Source organism: Solanum verrucosum, unplaced genomic scaffold (assembly GCF_900185275.1).
Source record: "Solanum verrucosum unplaced genomic scaffold, falcon-dt-bn FXZP01000205.1, whole genome shotgun sequence".
NCBI lineage: Eukaryota > Viridiplantae > Streptophyta > Magnoliopsida > Solanales > Solanaceae > Solanum > Solanum verrucosum.
In genome coordinates, this window is record NW_026019950.1 from 3,405,677 (window position 1) to 3,421,755 (window position 16,079).

Consider the following 16,079-nt stretch of genomic DNA (forward strand, 5'->3'; position numbering starts at 1 on the left):
ATATATATATATTTGTGACATTTCTTAGAAGTTAGGATTATTATTTATTTAATTTTTTAAAATTTTGAACTCTTTTGTCATACTAAATACAACATGTTTTATTATAATTACATTTAATATATTAATGAATATGTTGTACGAATGAAAAGAAAATTATCATTTCACAAAAACAAAGGTTAAAATATAATTTATTATGATTAAGGAAAGCTAAAATTATTATTCCAATATCCATAACCATATATAATACATTAAAAATTAATTGAAAAGCTGTAAATGGAAAAGGAATCACCATTTAAGGAATCATTATTTTTAAATTTTTGAATCATTTCTTCTTCTAAAAGTTTCTATCCATATGTAACAATAAAGTTAAAATAGAAAATGTAGTGACACCATTTTTAGTAATAGATACTTTTTTATTTTTATCAATTTTTTCTGACAATTTTGGTTATATTTTTCTTTATAATAATTATTGCCTCGATTTTTTTTTAATTTTAATTTTAAAAGATTGGAAATTTTATGTTAAAAATTTAAATAATAGAAAAAATGATTTATTTAACTTTTATCATCATCAGTACTACTAATTTATTTGACGTTTTTTCTTAATCTTCATCTGATCACTAATGTTATTTATATAATTTTCTTAAATCACTTATTTTTTCTTTTTTAACTCTTTTATATATATAAAGTTGGATATGTAAATGATGATGTGACATTTCTTAGAAGCTAAGATTACTATTTATCTAATTTCTCCAATTTTTGAGTTCTTTTGTCATACTAAATACAATATGCTTTATTATAATTACATTCAATATAATAAACAATATGTTCTAGGAATTAAAACAAAATTATCATTTCAGAAAATAAATGTTAAATTATAATTTTATTATGATTAAGGAAAGATAGTATTATTTCAATATCCCATAACCACATTCAATACATTAGAAATTAATTGGATATACCCGTAAATGAAAAATGAATCACCATTTAAGGAAAATAAATGTTTGCAATACCATAATAATTAAGGAGAGAGTAAGATATTATTTTAATATCCTAATTCGGAACTTTTAATCTACTACTCAATTAAAAAGAAAATGCATTTAATAACATTAAAAAGTTATTAGTTTAATATTTTTTCTCATTGTACTAATTCAATTCAATCAAACTTAATTTTAAAGATAAAATAACAGCTTCATTTTAATTGTTATCAATATATTTTAAAAAATTATCGTGAAAAGGCTTTTCTTGCACCTTATTTTAATTTTCATATACTATTATTATTTTTTCTGTCATTTTTCAATGATTTTTTATTTCAATTTAAAATTTAATGTTTATTCTTAAAACTCTGATGGTACAATTAAGGTGAAGTAGAATATAATAAATGATGATTCTTCTACTAAATAAGAAGATATAACGAAATTGAAAGAGTGAAGTTTTTTTTTTTTAAATGGATAGGAAATTTTATTAAGGTATCATTACGTCATCATTCAATATATTTTTAATATAAATTTCATTTGCTGATGCATTTGTTTAGTACTCCCTCTGTCCCTAATTACTTGTTCACTTTTCCTTTTATAGTTGTCTCTAATTACTTGTCCATTTTGACAAATCAAGAAAGAACATTTTTTTTACCTATTATACCCTCAATTAAATGACTAATTACTTTGAAAATTGCAGAACTTTTCATCTACTTCATAATTAATAAGGGTAAAATGATAAACCCACTATGTCATTAATTGATTTCTTAATAAATGTGTCAATTTAAAAGTGGACAAGTAATTAGGGACAAAGGAAGTATTACAGTGTTATTTGACATTATGAGATATTTCATTGACATTTAAGGAGAATGGTACACAGGAATATATATTATATATTAAAGGATCAACTTCATGCAATGGAAGAATTTGTTATTAGCAAATATATTTTAACTTATTTGATAAAAAATATATTCTTCCTCATTTAATAGATGTAAAATTTGTGAAGCTTTATTTTTTTCACAATCTTCATATTATTAAAACAAATAATAATATTACGATTAAACAACAGAGTAAATATAAAATTAATCAAAAATATTTAATTTTAATGATCGTGCGAAGTGCGGCCAAGTTCTCTAATTTAAAACAAAAAAGTAAAATTTAAATGGGTCTACTATAGAATTCCTACAAATCCAACTTCAAAAATTATGTTAAAAATGGAAACTAAAAAGTGAAATAAATTTAATTGAGAGTTATCCTTCGTCTGTCCCATTTTATGTGACACTTTTTATTTCTGAAGAATCAAATAGTTTAAGTTTGACCATAAATTTGCGTATGATATCTTCAATTTTTTAAAAATGAAATTTATATATTTGTAAACTACGTAAAAATCAAAACATTATAATTCATAATAATTAATAATTCAAAATATTTTAAAGATGTATGAAAAATTTAAGATGAAAGATAAACTAAAGAGAGTAAAAGGGGAGAAGGGAAAGTAGAAAAAAAAGAATAGTTCATCATTTTGGTGGGCCTCAATGTACAATTTCTATAGTTTTTAGTCCAACTCTTTAGTGCAATGTTGGTCCTCCGAAACTCCCATTTCTAAATAGGAGTAGAATAAAAAAAAGAGAGAATTGGAATAGTGAAGACATTGAAAATTGTAGGGAATTATTTGTATCTAAAATATTGAAACACATGCAATCCACATGTTGATTCAACAATAAAGTAGGCCAAACATGTCGGTACACCTCAACTCTCACTTCTAATAAGTAGTAATGTGTGCATGTGATTGAATATGATAAAACAAGTATTTCTTTCTTTCCTTTTTTTTTTTTTAGGAAAAAGGGTCAAAAATACTCCTCAACTTTGATTTATTGTTTGACTTTACTCTTGCCGTTAAAATGAAGTTAATTTTACCCCTCCCATTACTAATTTCATCAAAATTACCCCTCATTAGTCGGAATTCCCAAAATTGACCCAAATTACCCTTTTTTTTTTAAAAAAAAACCTATTCCCTATTTTTAACCCAATGACCCGACCCCTCTAGGATAACCCGATTAACCCAATTAACCCAATGCCATGTTACCCATTCCCACAACAACAACCCTCATTCCCACAATTTGCTCCCAATTCGACATGAAAATTGCCCAACAATTCAAAATCCATCTCCGATTTCCCATTCCATGATGATTCTCACCTCTTGGCAAAATCGTCGCCACTTCCGGCGCTACTTTTGTCTCTTTCTCTGCTCTCCTTTTCTTCTTCCTTTGTTTTGTGCTACTTGCCCTATCATTTGTGCTGCTGAAATCTGCTACTGTTTGTGCTATCGCCGCCGCAGCTGATCGCCGTGGAAATCGGAAGAGATGGGCGGGGGCGATGTGAGGGAGCGGAAGGTAGTATAGATGGAAGTCAAGAGACAATGTTGTTGCGGAGGTATTTGGATGATCAACTGCTTCCAGTAATTGAATCTGTGTACAATTGGGGAGATGAAGAAGATGAAGATGTGGAAGTTGCAGATAGTAGAAGCCTTCTTCTGCAATGATAAAAGAAATCCAGAGGTCTTTGGTTTATCTCTTTTCCTCTATGGTTAAAATGGGTAAATGGGAATGGGCAACATGGCATTGGGTTAACCGGGTTATCCTAGAGGGGTCAGGTCATTGGGTTAAAAATAGGGAATAAGGTTTTTTTTTTTTTAAATTTGGGTAATTTGCGTCAATTTTGGGGATTCCGTCTAATGAGGGATAATTTTGGTGAAATTAATAACGGAAGGGGTAAAATTAACTTCATTTTAACGGCGAGGATAAAGTCAAATAATAAACCAAAGTTGAGGGATATTTTTGACCCTTTTCCCTTTTTTTATAGTGTAGGTATAATGTTTGATGTGCACATTCTCATACAACTATGAAATAATAATTAGTGACTTCAAATTTTATAGCCAAACAGCTATACTTATTGAAACCACACTGATGCATAAGTTGTAGTGGCTATGTGCTGTATTAAGAACTTGAGGGTACGTATTCGTCACAAATTAAAAGCTCACAAAAAAAAGAAGAAGCATTTTACAATAAAATAAAATAAAAAACTCTTAAACCCTCAAAAAACCCAAAAAGGAAGACATTCTTGAAGCCGAAAAGCTATCCATTCGAAGCAGAAAGAGCAGTTAACAATGGCTTCAAACGCCTCAATTTTCACCAGCAATTCTCTCTTATCATTACGGGTCGTGGGGTTTCCCCGATTACCCATTTCACAACTCCATACCCGAACCCGAATACAGCCAAACCCACTTCATACAACCCGACTCGAACTGTCTTCTTCTTCTTCATCTGTCAGTGCCTCAACTAATGGATTGAAAAGTTTGTATCTTTCTGATGTTTGGGCTAGACGCTTCGTTACTAGCAGTAATTTTCAGATGTCAGCGGTTTCAGGCGACGGTGGTGGTGGGAATGGAGGTTCCGGTGATGGAAATTCAGGTGGTGGTGACAATGGAAGTAACAGTGGTGGTGGTGAGGGTGGGAAGAACTGGTCATTGCTTGCCTGGTAATTTTGTTTTAAATGAAATAGTTGGAACCAATTAAGTTTTTTTCCTGCTAATTTCTGGTTTTTATAATCTTGGCATGTTGAGTCTTTTATAAAATTGTTCAGTTAGCCAAATGCTTGTAATCGTATTAAGTACTACTAGCACTTTTGATGCACTGGGTTGTTTGAAGGGTATTTTTACTGAAAACTGAAAAATTGATAAACCGTTTATAGATTGAAGGAAAGTATTAATATTGCATATGAAGTTATCGGTGCCGGCACACATTGTACATGACTCCATTCTATTCATCCAACTGGTCTGTCGAAAACATTATCTAGATTAAACTTTGTGATGGAACTCATTTCATTAACAAAATAGGAACTAAATTTGTAATGGAACTCAATTCATGCAACGAGAGTGTGTGTATGTTGGTTTTGGCATTTCAAATGCCATGGAAGATATCTTCTTCAGTGTAGGCACTTCAGGACGTCATTATATCATTTCTCATAGAGATTGTTTGTTCTGGAGTTTTATCTTGACAAAGCAATTGAAAATAATAAAATAAGTTCCTTTTTACATCAAAGCAAAAACATGTTATGTCGAAATATTTGAAGAACAGAATCTTTTGTGCTGCATCAATATCAAAGAGTATCCTTTATTGTTATGGTTTCCATAACGTGTATTCTCTTTTTGTCAGATTGGTATAATTTTCAGTTTCGTAGGAATCTACTCTAAAATTAACATTCCACGGGAGCCCCACATAAATGAGTAAATGTCTTATGCTATCCCAGCGGATGAAGTTACAAAATCCAATATATATTGGAGGTGATAGAGCCATACAGATGCTTCCCTGTAGTTGAGTCTTACCACCCTACCTCATAATACTTTCATGTGGCCGGCTTACAAAAAGAAACAGGTCCTAAGAAATCACCCACTGGCAAATGGTTCCATGGAATAATGAATAAATATATCTTCTCTCTAACAAGTTAAGAGTGAGATGTGGTGATATTGGGTAATCTAACAGATATTGTTAGTAAATTTTAGCTTTCCAGCATATTAAGGATTAAGGAATCCATGGATGGAATCAGCAAAACATGAACATGTTCACCAATGAAGTGCATCTCCTCATGAAATTAAGCAACTTACGTTTGTGTCTGCTTAATTTCTAAAACAAGATCGTCCTTTCAGCAAAATTATGTATAGACCCTAACAGCCTAACTTAGAGTTGTCAAGTATTAGCTGTATTTATTTTCACTTTTCTCCTTGTTCCTGTTGGAATGCATGTACCCATTATCCACCTTTCGTGCGGTCAGATGAAATGGTAGATCCCTTATCTGCTTGACTTCTCTAGTCAGTGGCTATTCCCTCTTTCCTTTTTCTTTTCCTTTAAAGGCTTGCTATGTCTCTATCACCATTTCTATTTCTTAAAGAATAATATATACTCTACAATAACAACAAATTACGCCTCAGTTCCAAATAATTCGGTGTTGGCTATATGAATCTTTGCATGTGTGAACTTGCTCACATTGCTGGTCCAAACCTGGATAAAGGAGAGGAATTGCGATACGCTGCCAGCCAACATAAAACCAACCAATTGTGCTGAATCCTCACAGTAAAGAATAATATATGCTCTAACTTGATGAAAAAGAAGGAACAATATAAACATAGGAATAATATATATATAATACTATAAAGCTTCATTTTTTAGTCATATCTTGACACTGTTTTAACTGTATCATCGTGGCTCAAGAATAATTGTTACTTTTGCTGTAGGTACTTATCTCTTCTTGAGAAGTATCCAGTATGGACAAAAGCAGTTACATCTGCATTGTTGACACTTTTTGGAGATCTAATCTGTCAGGTAAACTCAGTAAAATGAAATTCAAGCTTCTAGAACCGATAGAGACTGTCGAGGATGCACTCTTTCTTTATGCTATGGTTGTCATTTGTCAATGCTAGTGCATCTGTTCTCTGTTGATGCTACAGGTACAACATTCTATGAATCAGAGATTCTTGATTGTTTAACTTGGTAATAGTTGTTAATTCTTACACCTGTTGAAGTAAAGCTTATAATGAACTCTATTTCCTTTACTCATCAAAATATATCCTTTGGTATATGGGTTTGGATTAACAATGTCAAATGATTATTCTGCTTTATGGTTAACATTGTCATAACTTGTACATGTAGTTATGGTATTCCTATTATGATAAGGATTTTGGTATTGGAGATGGTAATTCCTAAATTGATGCTAATCAGATATTTTTTTGGATTGAAAGAAAAGGAGAGAGAAGTGGAGTAGGGGGAAAGCATAAAATTTTCTTTTTCGAAATGATTTTAGGGAGAGAAAGGGAAGGAAAGGAAAAGGATGGATAGGATTACGAAGAAAACCATTAAGTTTCTTTTCTGTCCAAATGTGTAAGATCTTTTGGATTGAAAGAAAGGGAGGAAAGGAGAGGAGCAGGATGACTGCATTTTTTTTAAATTGAGTATCGGGAGAGAAAGGAAAGGAGAAGGATGGATTGGGTCATGAATAAAACATTAAGTTCCTTTTCTGTACAAATGTGCTGTGAAGGGAAAACCTCCTTCGATGAGAATTTGTAATGTCATAAAAGACAGTAGGCATTAATTTTACCTGATGAAAAAAAGACAGTAGGCATTATGAACCATATAATCTTTATATTAATTTTATTCAGTGTCTAATCACACTCCTTCCTTTCCTTTCTCTCTCCACCAATTCGGAAAACAAATTCCTTCTTTTCACTTCCCTTCTGAATGTGCAATGTGTCAACAACTTAGTATCCCTGCTTGCAAAAATGATCACTGCTTTAAATAAGTTTCTTGATCTTTTCCCTCATTGAAATATATTCTCTTCCCGATAATTTCAAGCTACTTTTCTATTTCTTTTACCTTCTCATTGCTGATTATGTGTCACAGCTGTGGATTGACCAAGTAGCATCTGTGGATGTAAAGAGGACGCTTCTGTTCACATTCTTGGGGTTGGTTTTGGTGGGTCCAACTTTGCACTTTTGGTAATATCTTCACAGTCCTTTTTTATTTCCTCTCTATACGACTCTGAAGATGTGTGTACTACTTGTGCCTTTTCCACTTGAAAACCTGTCATATACACATGTTATTCTGGTCTGTGTATTTTCAACTTTCTTCCGAAGCTGCTGTTATTATGTTATTAACTGTATACCAATTGCCTAATCCGCTGGGCACATGTCTTTCTAACCCAGCACTTAAGCTGGGAATATAAAAGTAGAAGATGCTCCTTATTTGCATGTCACCGTTGATCTTCTATTTTTACTTTTGAGGGAATGAAGACACAAGTTAATGAGCGCAGTAGTATTTTTATATAATTAGTTTCATGTGCTTGCTCTATCAATTTACGTTGACAATATAAAAATTTATTTCACCCGACTTTCATCTGAAGGTTTGAATGATACTGCAGACCGATCCATATTATAAGTGCAATCACATGCTGATTTCTATTGGTCATTAATGAGCTACTTCAATACTTATGTAGGATTATTTACTAATGTTTTAATATTATTTAGCTCCTTGCCTTGCTAAAAGTTATATGTATCTACCAAATATGGGTGTATATCTTGTTTGCTTGGTGAACGTGTAGGGGTAAAATGGTCCTAATGACATTGTAGAATATCTCCTTGTCTTCTGACTCTGATATATTTAGGTACCTCTACCTGAGTAGATTGGTCACAACTCCAGGGGTCGCTGGTACTCTCATGCGTCTTGTACTAGATCAGGTTTTCCTTCTCTTTTTTCTTTTCCTTTCCATTTTGTGATAATATCTTGTTTATTGGGTAATTACTGCCTTTGTGATATCACCATTGAATTTGAACTGCTTTGGTACAGTTCCTTTTTGCTCCAATTTTTGTCGGTGTTTTCTTATCCTCTTTGGTAACACTTGAGGGAAGATCATCACAAGTGATTCCAAAGCTTCAACAGGTATTCTAAATGGCCTTCTGTTCATATTTCTTACTGAAATGAGCCATTAAATTGATGAATACTGATAATTTCTCTTCCTGCATTCTGATTCACAATTACATTTTTTAATAGGAGTGGTTCTCATCTGTCCTTGCAAATTGGCAACTTTGGATACCTTTTCAATTTTTCAACTTCCGGTTTGTGCCTCAGCAATTTCAGGTAACACACTTTCATCATTTTGTTTGGTTAAGAGCATGCCTTCCTGTCAGCTTCTAGTCGTTTGGAGATATCTCTTCAAAAAGTTGATCTGTAAATATGAATTGGAAAAAGTCCCCAATCATTCATGTAAAGAGTTCATCAATTAACTAACATAAATCCGAAGTAGCAATTTCAAGCTCTACTTGAAGTGTTTTGGGGTGTGCAGACTCCGCTAAAGCACAGATTCAGATTCAGATGGTTACTTTTAGCAATAAAAAAGAACTTGACACCTGAGCTTCTTTCTTCGATCACTCTGATTATTTATACATTCACATGCTGCGCACAAAAATAATAGTTGTAGTCATGCACTCATTTAACATCCGTTGATGTTCTAATTGTAACCGAACACGTCTGTTTGCAGTTAGTATTTATAATTTATTTTACCGTGACCAACTTGATTGTTTTCTATTCTATCTCCTGTGATTGCAGGTCCTTGCTGCTAACTTCATCGCTTTAGTGTGGAATGTCATACTGTCATATAAAGCCCACAAAGAAGTTATTGTAAAATAGGTATATATACCAATGTTTCTTTGAAACTAGTGTATTACTCCAACACCATATAATTTTTGAAACCTTTGTAGTGCAGACTTCAGGTTCTTGCTCCGCTGCCTACTGATGCCGATAATTTGGAATAGGCATGTGATTTACGCTGCGCAAGATATTTGTTCTTTGTATGTTGGTATTGATCTAGGCTGAAAATGTTTTTGGTGTTTACTGTTCCAGATCAATAGTAGTATAAAATATGGTTTACTGGGAATATTTTGCTTCTGTAAAGTCGAATCTCTCATTTACGTTCTCTTTGACTCCTGAATTTTCTTTAGACACCATCTTTCTGACCTTTCACAAAAATAAATAATTATTTCGTGTCTGTTGGAAATATAACCGATTAGAAACAACCTCTCTGTCCTTGCTAGTTAGGAGTAAGGTTGCGTACACTCACTCTCATAGACCCCACCCATGAAATTATATTGATTGTGTTGTTGAATTGAATACTGAAGTTACTTGAACTTTGCTTCCTACGCTATGAACTAAGGCGCGTTGGAATTTTTTCCATAAGATTTATCTTAAAGATAAAAAAGTTGGTAGTATTTACATACAAATTAAGGAAAAAAAACTAGTTAAAATTTTAAATTTGTTAATTGGCATATTGGCTAATAATTTGCAAATAGGAAAATAATAATAATAAAAATATCACCAAATTTAAGGAAATATAAAAAGTTTTTTTGAAAAGAGATAATAAAATGACCGTATTATAGAAAACTTAACCGGTTGCGACTTTTCGTTGTTAATAAAAATAGTGGAAAATTCAGAATAACTGCTATAACCGACTTTTGAATTTTAAAGGTCTCAATTTTTCATCACTTGCAATGGGAGAAAAAAAGAAAAAGAAACCAGACGAAGTAACTTCAAAAATATAAATCCTCTTCTTTATATTTTGTTATAATATATTTTTGTCCATATAGAATTGTGAAATTTTATTAATTTTGATGGATTTATATATAGGTTGTGGAAGCAGAATTTAAAATTTCAATGTATTGCCAAGGATGCGAAAAACAAATTGCCAAAATCATATCCAAAATCAAAGGTACTCTCTCTTTCCTCTTTTAACTAATTTGAACAATTTTTTTATTTTTTTAGCTATGTTACTCGTGTTCTTCAGAATTGCTGAAAAATGTGTGTTGATTCTTTTTCTTTATGACAATTTTAGGGGTTGAAGAATTCATGACGGATATGAATAATCATAAAGTGGTAGTAAAGGGTCGAATGAATGCAAATAAAGTGTTGAAGAAACTTAAGAAGAAAACAGGGAAGAAAGTGGAAATGGTGATTAAAGAAGAAGAGAGTAAGAAAAAAAGTGAAGAAAAAGAAGGGGATTTACAATTGATGAAACAAAATCCAAGAGAAATTACAGATGCTTTGATTATTGGATATTGTGGAGATAACATGTTATATACTATGTTCAGTGATGAAAATGCAAATGCATGTTCAATTATGTAATTTTTTAATTTTTTTTTTGATATGAATTATTTTTCCTTAGAGCATTATTTGAATTTTGTGGAGATAGCTTTGTTATATACTATGATCAGTCATTTTTTGTGACATCATTCTGCTAATAATACAACTTTTACAAAATTGTTTAAAATACTAAGTGATTGTTCGGTCGTTGGTTAGATTTATGCAAATATTAGTATTGCAGAGATTAGTTATACAATATTAAGTTATTTATGTATTAGTTATTTAATCTACTATCACGCCTAAAATAATATATAATTTGACTCATAATTGATATTTTAATTACGTTGCATTGTAAACTAGTAACCAAACAACTAAAATGCTACTAAATGTGGAACAAGTTATGCTAATTTTAAATAATTCACTTACTTCTTAACTAGAAAACGAGAAGGAAAATAAAATCAAATAACAAAATATGTCTCAAATCATCATGGATCTTACAATTTTGACCAAACAATTTCAACGATCCAATAATGCAAGTAGACTATGAGTAAATATGACTAAGAGGGTGTTTGGATTGACTCAAAAGTTGGTCAAACCTACTTTTGAGTCAGTTTTTGACTTCTGAAAATGTTTGACAAATATAAAAAATAAGTCAAAAATAACTTAAAATAAGTTAGAAAATGTTTGACATGGTTAAAAATGACTTAAAATAAGTTTTAAATAACTTAAAATACGTCAAAAACTAAAATAGGTCTCCGTTACTTTTTATTTTTTGACTTAAAAGTCATTTCAATTTGGTTTTTTATTTTTAACTTAAAACTATTTTTTTAAGTCAATCTAAACGAACTTTAAGAGTAAATATATCCTTCTTTCAAATATAAGGGTAGATATGACACTTTTCCGTATAGAAAAGTTATAAATAGTTGAGAAGAATACAAATTAAACACGTGATGATGAAGAAACTAGAGAGACCAATTTCTTTGGAATTTCTTGGTGAACCTTCAAAGAAAAACGCCTCCTGGAAGATATATATATATATATATATATAATATTTTAATAAGTGGATCTATTTAGTCTTTTCTAATTTGCAATATTCTTAATTTAGTCTCTTGCTTACCTAAGAGATGATGCATTCTTTCGTTAAATAATTAAAAAGAGGAAAAAAAAAGTGTTCCATTCTAGACTGGGTGCTGACGTATATGGTGAGTTATGAGTTCATTTAAATTGTATTTATATAAAATAAATATAAACAATTGATCAATGAAATATAATTTTTTTTCATTTGTTTATTTGATTTTAATTTGCTACAGAGTTTTAAAAAATAAAGAATACTTTGAAATCTTGTGCTCTTAAACATGTTAGGTGGGAAGTTGAAATTAAAAAATTGTAAAAAAATAATACATTATTTTTAAAACGAAATAAAGAGGAAAGTAAAAAAAAAAAAATTGAAATGGAGAGATTAATAGTATGATAATATTCTCTGTCCCAATTTTATGAAGAGGTTTGAGTACAAGAGTCAAAACACTTAATTTTCACTATGAATTCAAGTATAGATTCTTTAAATATTTTAAAATAACAGTCACATATTTAACAACTAAAATGCAAAATACTACAAGTCAACATAGCTAATGATTCTAAAAAGAAATTTTAAAAATTGAAAAAATTATAGTAAAATATTAGTAGTAGTACTTTCACATAAAATGAGCCGGAAAGAATAATAATTATTTTCCTAAATTTATATGACACATTTTTTTTTTAGTCAATATTAACAAATGAAAACTTTCCTTATTTGGTGAAGATTTAATAATACAATCAACATTTAATTATGTTGACTTTTACTTATTTGACAAAAAATCTATTAAAGATATATTCTTCTATTTAAAATTTTAAGAATAATGATGAAGCTTTATAAAATTTTCATATTTATATTTTGTGTTCAATTAAATCAAATCTCATGTAAATTGAGACAGAAGGAAGGAGTAAGTTGTGAGGCACATCCTTGACCATATTTTCATGGATCCAGTGAAGACACACTCTTAAGGGATTCCACTCTTAAGACTCAACTAATTAGATGGCAAAACACTTTGTATCAAATTATTATTTCAAGAAGTTTCTAGATTCGTATTCTTATTTGGAGGAATAATTTTTTTTTTTATTGGTGTACGTTTTGTGCAATCCAATCTCAAACCAAATAAATAATATGTCGGACCTAACTTAATTAGTTCAACGAGATAATTAATAATTAAAATATAAAAGACATTATTTATGTTTTTATTCTTATTTTATTAAATAAAAGTATGTCAGACCGGACTTAATTTCAATTCTCTTGGTAATTTGTAGCTTGTTCAATCTTCAAAAGATTTTCTCGTTTACTTAATTAATCAATGGAGTGAGTATCTTTAATCCAACCAATACTCACATATAATGATTTAATTAATCCTATGGTTTATTATAGAAGTAATTACAAAGAGAAATATTTATTATATATATTCTTACTGATCAAAAGGTTAAGAACATAGAGAAATCTAAAATTTTAAGTTTATAAATTTTAAATTATAAAAAATGTTACTCACTGAGTTTAATTTAGAAAAAATATTTATAATATTAAGTGTATTTAATAATAGAAATACCAAAATTTGGTCTAAGTTATTGAATTTTACTGAACTCATTAATATTGAAACTCTAACTCAACTCTTGAGTCCTGGGTATTTAAAAAAGTATACTTAAATTTATTCAATTATATGTTTCTTATATTATACAACCGAACATATATACTATATAGTACGTAGTTATTAATGTAAAACAAGGTGGTAAAGCAGCCAAGCTAATTATGAATGATGAGGAGCTGCCAAAGAGGGAAAATAGTGTGATCAGCCCATACAAGAATACAGTGAGCATATACACTACCATAAAATATTTTGCCCTAATTATTTAGCGTCAATAATAATATAATTATCACTAAATATTATAATTAACACTCTATATAAGTGATATTAAAGATTTTAGCGCCTTAACTATAAATTATATTGAAATTATATCGTTAAATATTTTTACGATTATAAATATTACCGCTAAAAAAATCTATTACTCACTAAATGTCATTTTTGCTGCAGTGTCACCTAAGGATTTTTAATAGCATATATTGACTAATTTTGAAAAATAGACTAGTCAACTATGTGGTCTTTCTAGAATTTTAGAGATTCATTTTTAATTAGAATTTTCCACAATTATTTTCCAAGTTGGTGGCTTCTGCATTATATTACAAAATCAAGTATATTTGTTATTAATTTCCCTGGATGTGACAGATGTATTTTCTGTTAGATTGATAGTGTAGTTAGTTCTTGTTCTATTTTTTAAAAAGTATATATAATCATTTATCATCAAAGGATGTGGTGCAGTGAATGAGATTGCTCCTCTCTTAATTAGAGGTCTTGAATTCGAGCTCTGAGTATAGAAAAATTCTGAATAGGGAGGGCTTCCGCTTGAACGAGGCTCTATTCAATGCAAATCCAGAATAGTCAAGCTCCAATATGGATACCAGACACCGAGTGCCAAAAAAATATATATGCTATGCACTTTGCTTTTTCGTTTTGAGCATCTTTTCCCCACTCTTTTTTTTTTGGACAAATATGATCTTTTTTCCCTCTTACATTAAAGTGCCTAACCTTTTCATGTCACATGTACTGTTTATAAAGCACTTGTTTGAAGTATATATGTGTGTGTTACAATCATAATTTCATTTCAAGTCTCTTAAAGTCATAAGGAACCATGAGGAAATTGAAAAGAAAAGAAATTAACATCAAGGACATACATGGTCTAGCAGTTAATAAATTAGTGAAAATAATTTGAAAAAAATACTAACAATTTTCTAGTGAAACAGTCAAACACCGTATCGTAAATAAAAGTCCACACTAGAACTCTAGAAGATTACTATTCACTCAGAGCGAATTTACTTTTGAAGTTATGAATTCGGAAGAACTTAATATATAACTTTGGCCAAAATTTTGTGTTAATAATAGTCTCAGTTACCATGCATGTACTGCATGCCTATTTTGGAAAAAGGCCAAACACATATACATCCCCTCTAACTTGTTCGCATTTTCCTTTTGACACTTTATTTTAGCCTTGTTCCATTTTAACCCTTAAACTTCATTTTTTATGTACCATTTTAACACGAAATACTATTTTTATGATTTTTATAGATATTCTTCAATTGCAACTTTTTATTTTAAATCGACATGTGTCAGTTAATTTTAGTTAAAAAATTAAAAATTAACAAAAAATAATTCTTTTTAAAAAATAATAATTTCTTTTTAAGAGTGTTATGTATTTTTGTGTGAAAAATAACCGACAAAATTGTGTTAGTTTTCTTTCTTTAAAATCACCGACAACCTAACAAAGTTAGTCGAGTTTTAACATTGTTCAGTAGTGTTATTAGCAATGGACAAGAGTCTTTTTTTTGTAGTGTTATTAACAAAGTCAGTCGAGTGTTTTTGAAGATGAGTTTTTTTATTCGTATTGGTTTATATTAAAAATTAAAAGTGAGTATTTGCGTTAAATTTAGATAGCCTAGATGATAAGAAAATAAATAAATAAATAAATAGTGTTATTTAATTTAACTGAATGTTTAAGAAAGAAAATCAAAGAACTTTCGTCAATTTTTTTTCATTAAAAAATACAGAGAAATCTCAAAAAAAAATATTATTGTTTGAAAATTTTTATGTTCCTTCGCGAATGTTTAATTTTTTTACGAGAATTAACAGGCACACGTCTATTTTTTTAAAATAAGAAATTGCAATTGAAGAACATAAATAAAAACAAATCATAAAAATTAGTAAAAGTGTTTAAATGGTACAAAAAAAATGGAGTTTAAGGGTTAAATGGAACAATGCTAAGTTAGAGTGTCAAAATGAAAAATAGGGCAAGTTTGAGGAGCTGTGTATGTGTTTGGCATTTGGAAAATGTTGTAATAATGTTACAAACAATACAAATTGACTTGCGATGGTGCCTTTCTAATGACTATCATAATGTGAAGGTGGAATCTGTTCTCTCTTGATTATTGGAATGATCAATTGAACTTGCCTTTTTTCAATTGTTGATGTGTGATAAAATGTAACAATTGAATATGATATTAACATATTCAAATATTATATTCATTAAAATAAGACAATACGATAATAGCTAACACCTAATTTCGAGAAGACTTCCTCCCACCTTCCTGTTTTATGGAAAAAGTAAAGAAAAAGAATCTTCCAAAAATTAGAGTTAATATTTGTCTCCATATGTATTACTATTGTATAGTCCAAGTTGAGGTAAACAGTGGGAGTAGTTCAGAATCTTATCTACTGGATCGAGTAGTGTGTCGCCGACCACTCTTTTAAATATCCCCATTCCTTCCACTTTCCTCTCAATACTTGCACATCAT

At 29.9% G+C, this 16,079-nt stretch overlaps 2 protein-coding genes across 3 annotated transcripts; both read left to right on the forward strand.

The window, feature by feature from the left end:
- The first annotated feature begins 4,105 nt into the window (after positions 1-4,105).
- Positions 4,106-10,597, forward strand: LOC125813809 (protein sym-1). Of its 2 annotated transcripts, XR_007442094.1 has the most exons (9): positions 4,106-4,511; positions 6,265-6,352; positions 7,427-7,521; positions 8,187-8,259; positions 8,369-8,461; positions 8,573-8,659; positions 9,128-9,208; positions 10,202-10,283; positions 10,407-10,597. XR_007442094.1 is itself a non-coding variant. In XM_049493272.1 (8 exons), the coding sequence occupies exons 1-7, from the start codon at positions 4,141-4,143 to the stop codon at positions 9,206-9,208; spliced, it is 888 nt and encodes a 295-aa protein (XP_049349229.1). In that variant the 5' UTR covers positions 4,106-4,140; the 3' UTR covers positions 9,285-9,509. The 2 variants fall into 2 exon arrangements, 1 of the variants encoding a protein (XP_049349229.1); XM_049493272.1 differs by lacking the exons at positions 10,202-10,283; positions 10,407-10,597 and adding an exon at positions 9,285-9,509.
- LOC125813810 (heavy metal-associated isoprenylated plant protein 19-like) lies at positions 10,058-10,703 on the forward strand. The gene is made up of 3 exons (XM_049493273.1): positions 10,058-10,098; positions 10,202-10,283; positions 10,407-10,703. The coding sequence occupies exons 1-3, from the start codon at positions 10,066-10,068 to the stop codon at positions 10,694-10,696; spliced, it is 405 nt and encodes a 134-aa protein (XP_049349230.1). The 5' UTR covers positions 10,058-10,065; the 3' UTR covers positions 10,697-10,703.
- Positions 10,704-16,079: the final 5,376 nt, after the last annotated feature.

Excerpts from the sequence above, each read along its gene's own strand:
- LOC125813809 (XM_049493272.1), top strand. The coding sequence starts at position 4,141 with ATGGCTTCAAACGCCTCAATTTTCACCAGCAATTCTCTCTTATCATTA. Across the intron at positions 4,512-6,264 it reads AACTGGTCATTGCTTGCCTG|GTACTTATCTCTTCTTGAGA; the intron begins GTAATTTTGTTT and ends CTTTTGCTGTAG. Across the intron at positions 8,660-9,127 it reads TTGTGCCTCAGCAATTTCAG|GTCCTTGCTGCTAACTTCAT; the intron begins GTAACACACTTT and ends CTGTGATTGCAG.
- LOC125813810 (XM_049493273.1), top strand. The coding sequence starts at position 10,066 with ATGGGAGAAAAAAAGAAAAAGAAACCAGACGAA. Across the intron at positions 10,099-10,201 it reads AGAAAAAGAAACCAGACGAA|GTTGTGGAAGCAGAATTTAA; the intron begins GTAACTTCAAAA and ends ATTTATATATAG. Across the intron at positions 10,284-10,406 it reads AATCATATCCAAAATCAAAG|GGGTTGAAGAATTCATGACG; the intron begins GTACTCTCTCTT and ends TGACAATTTTAG.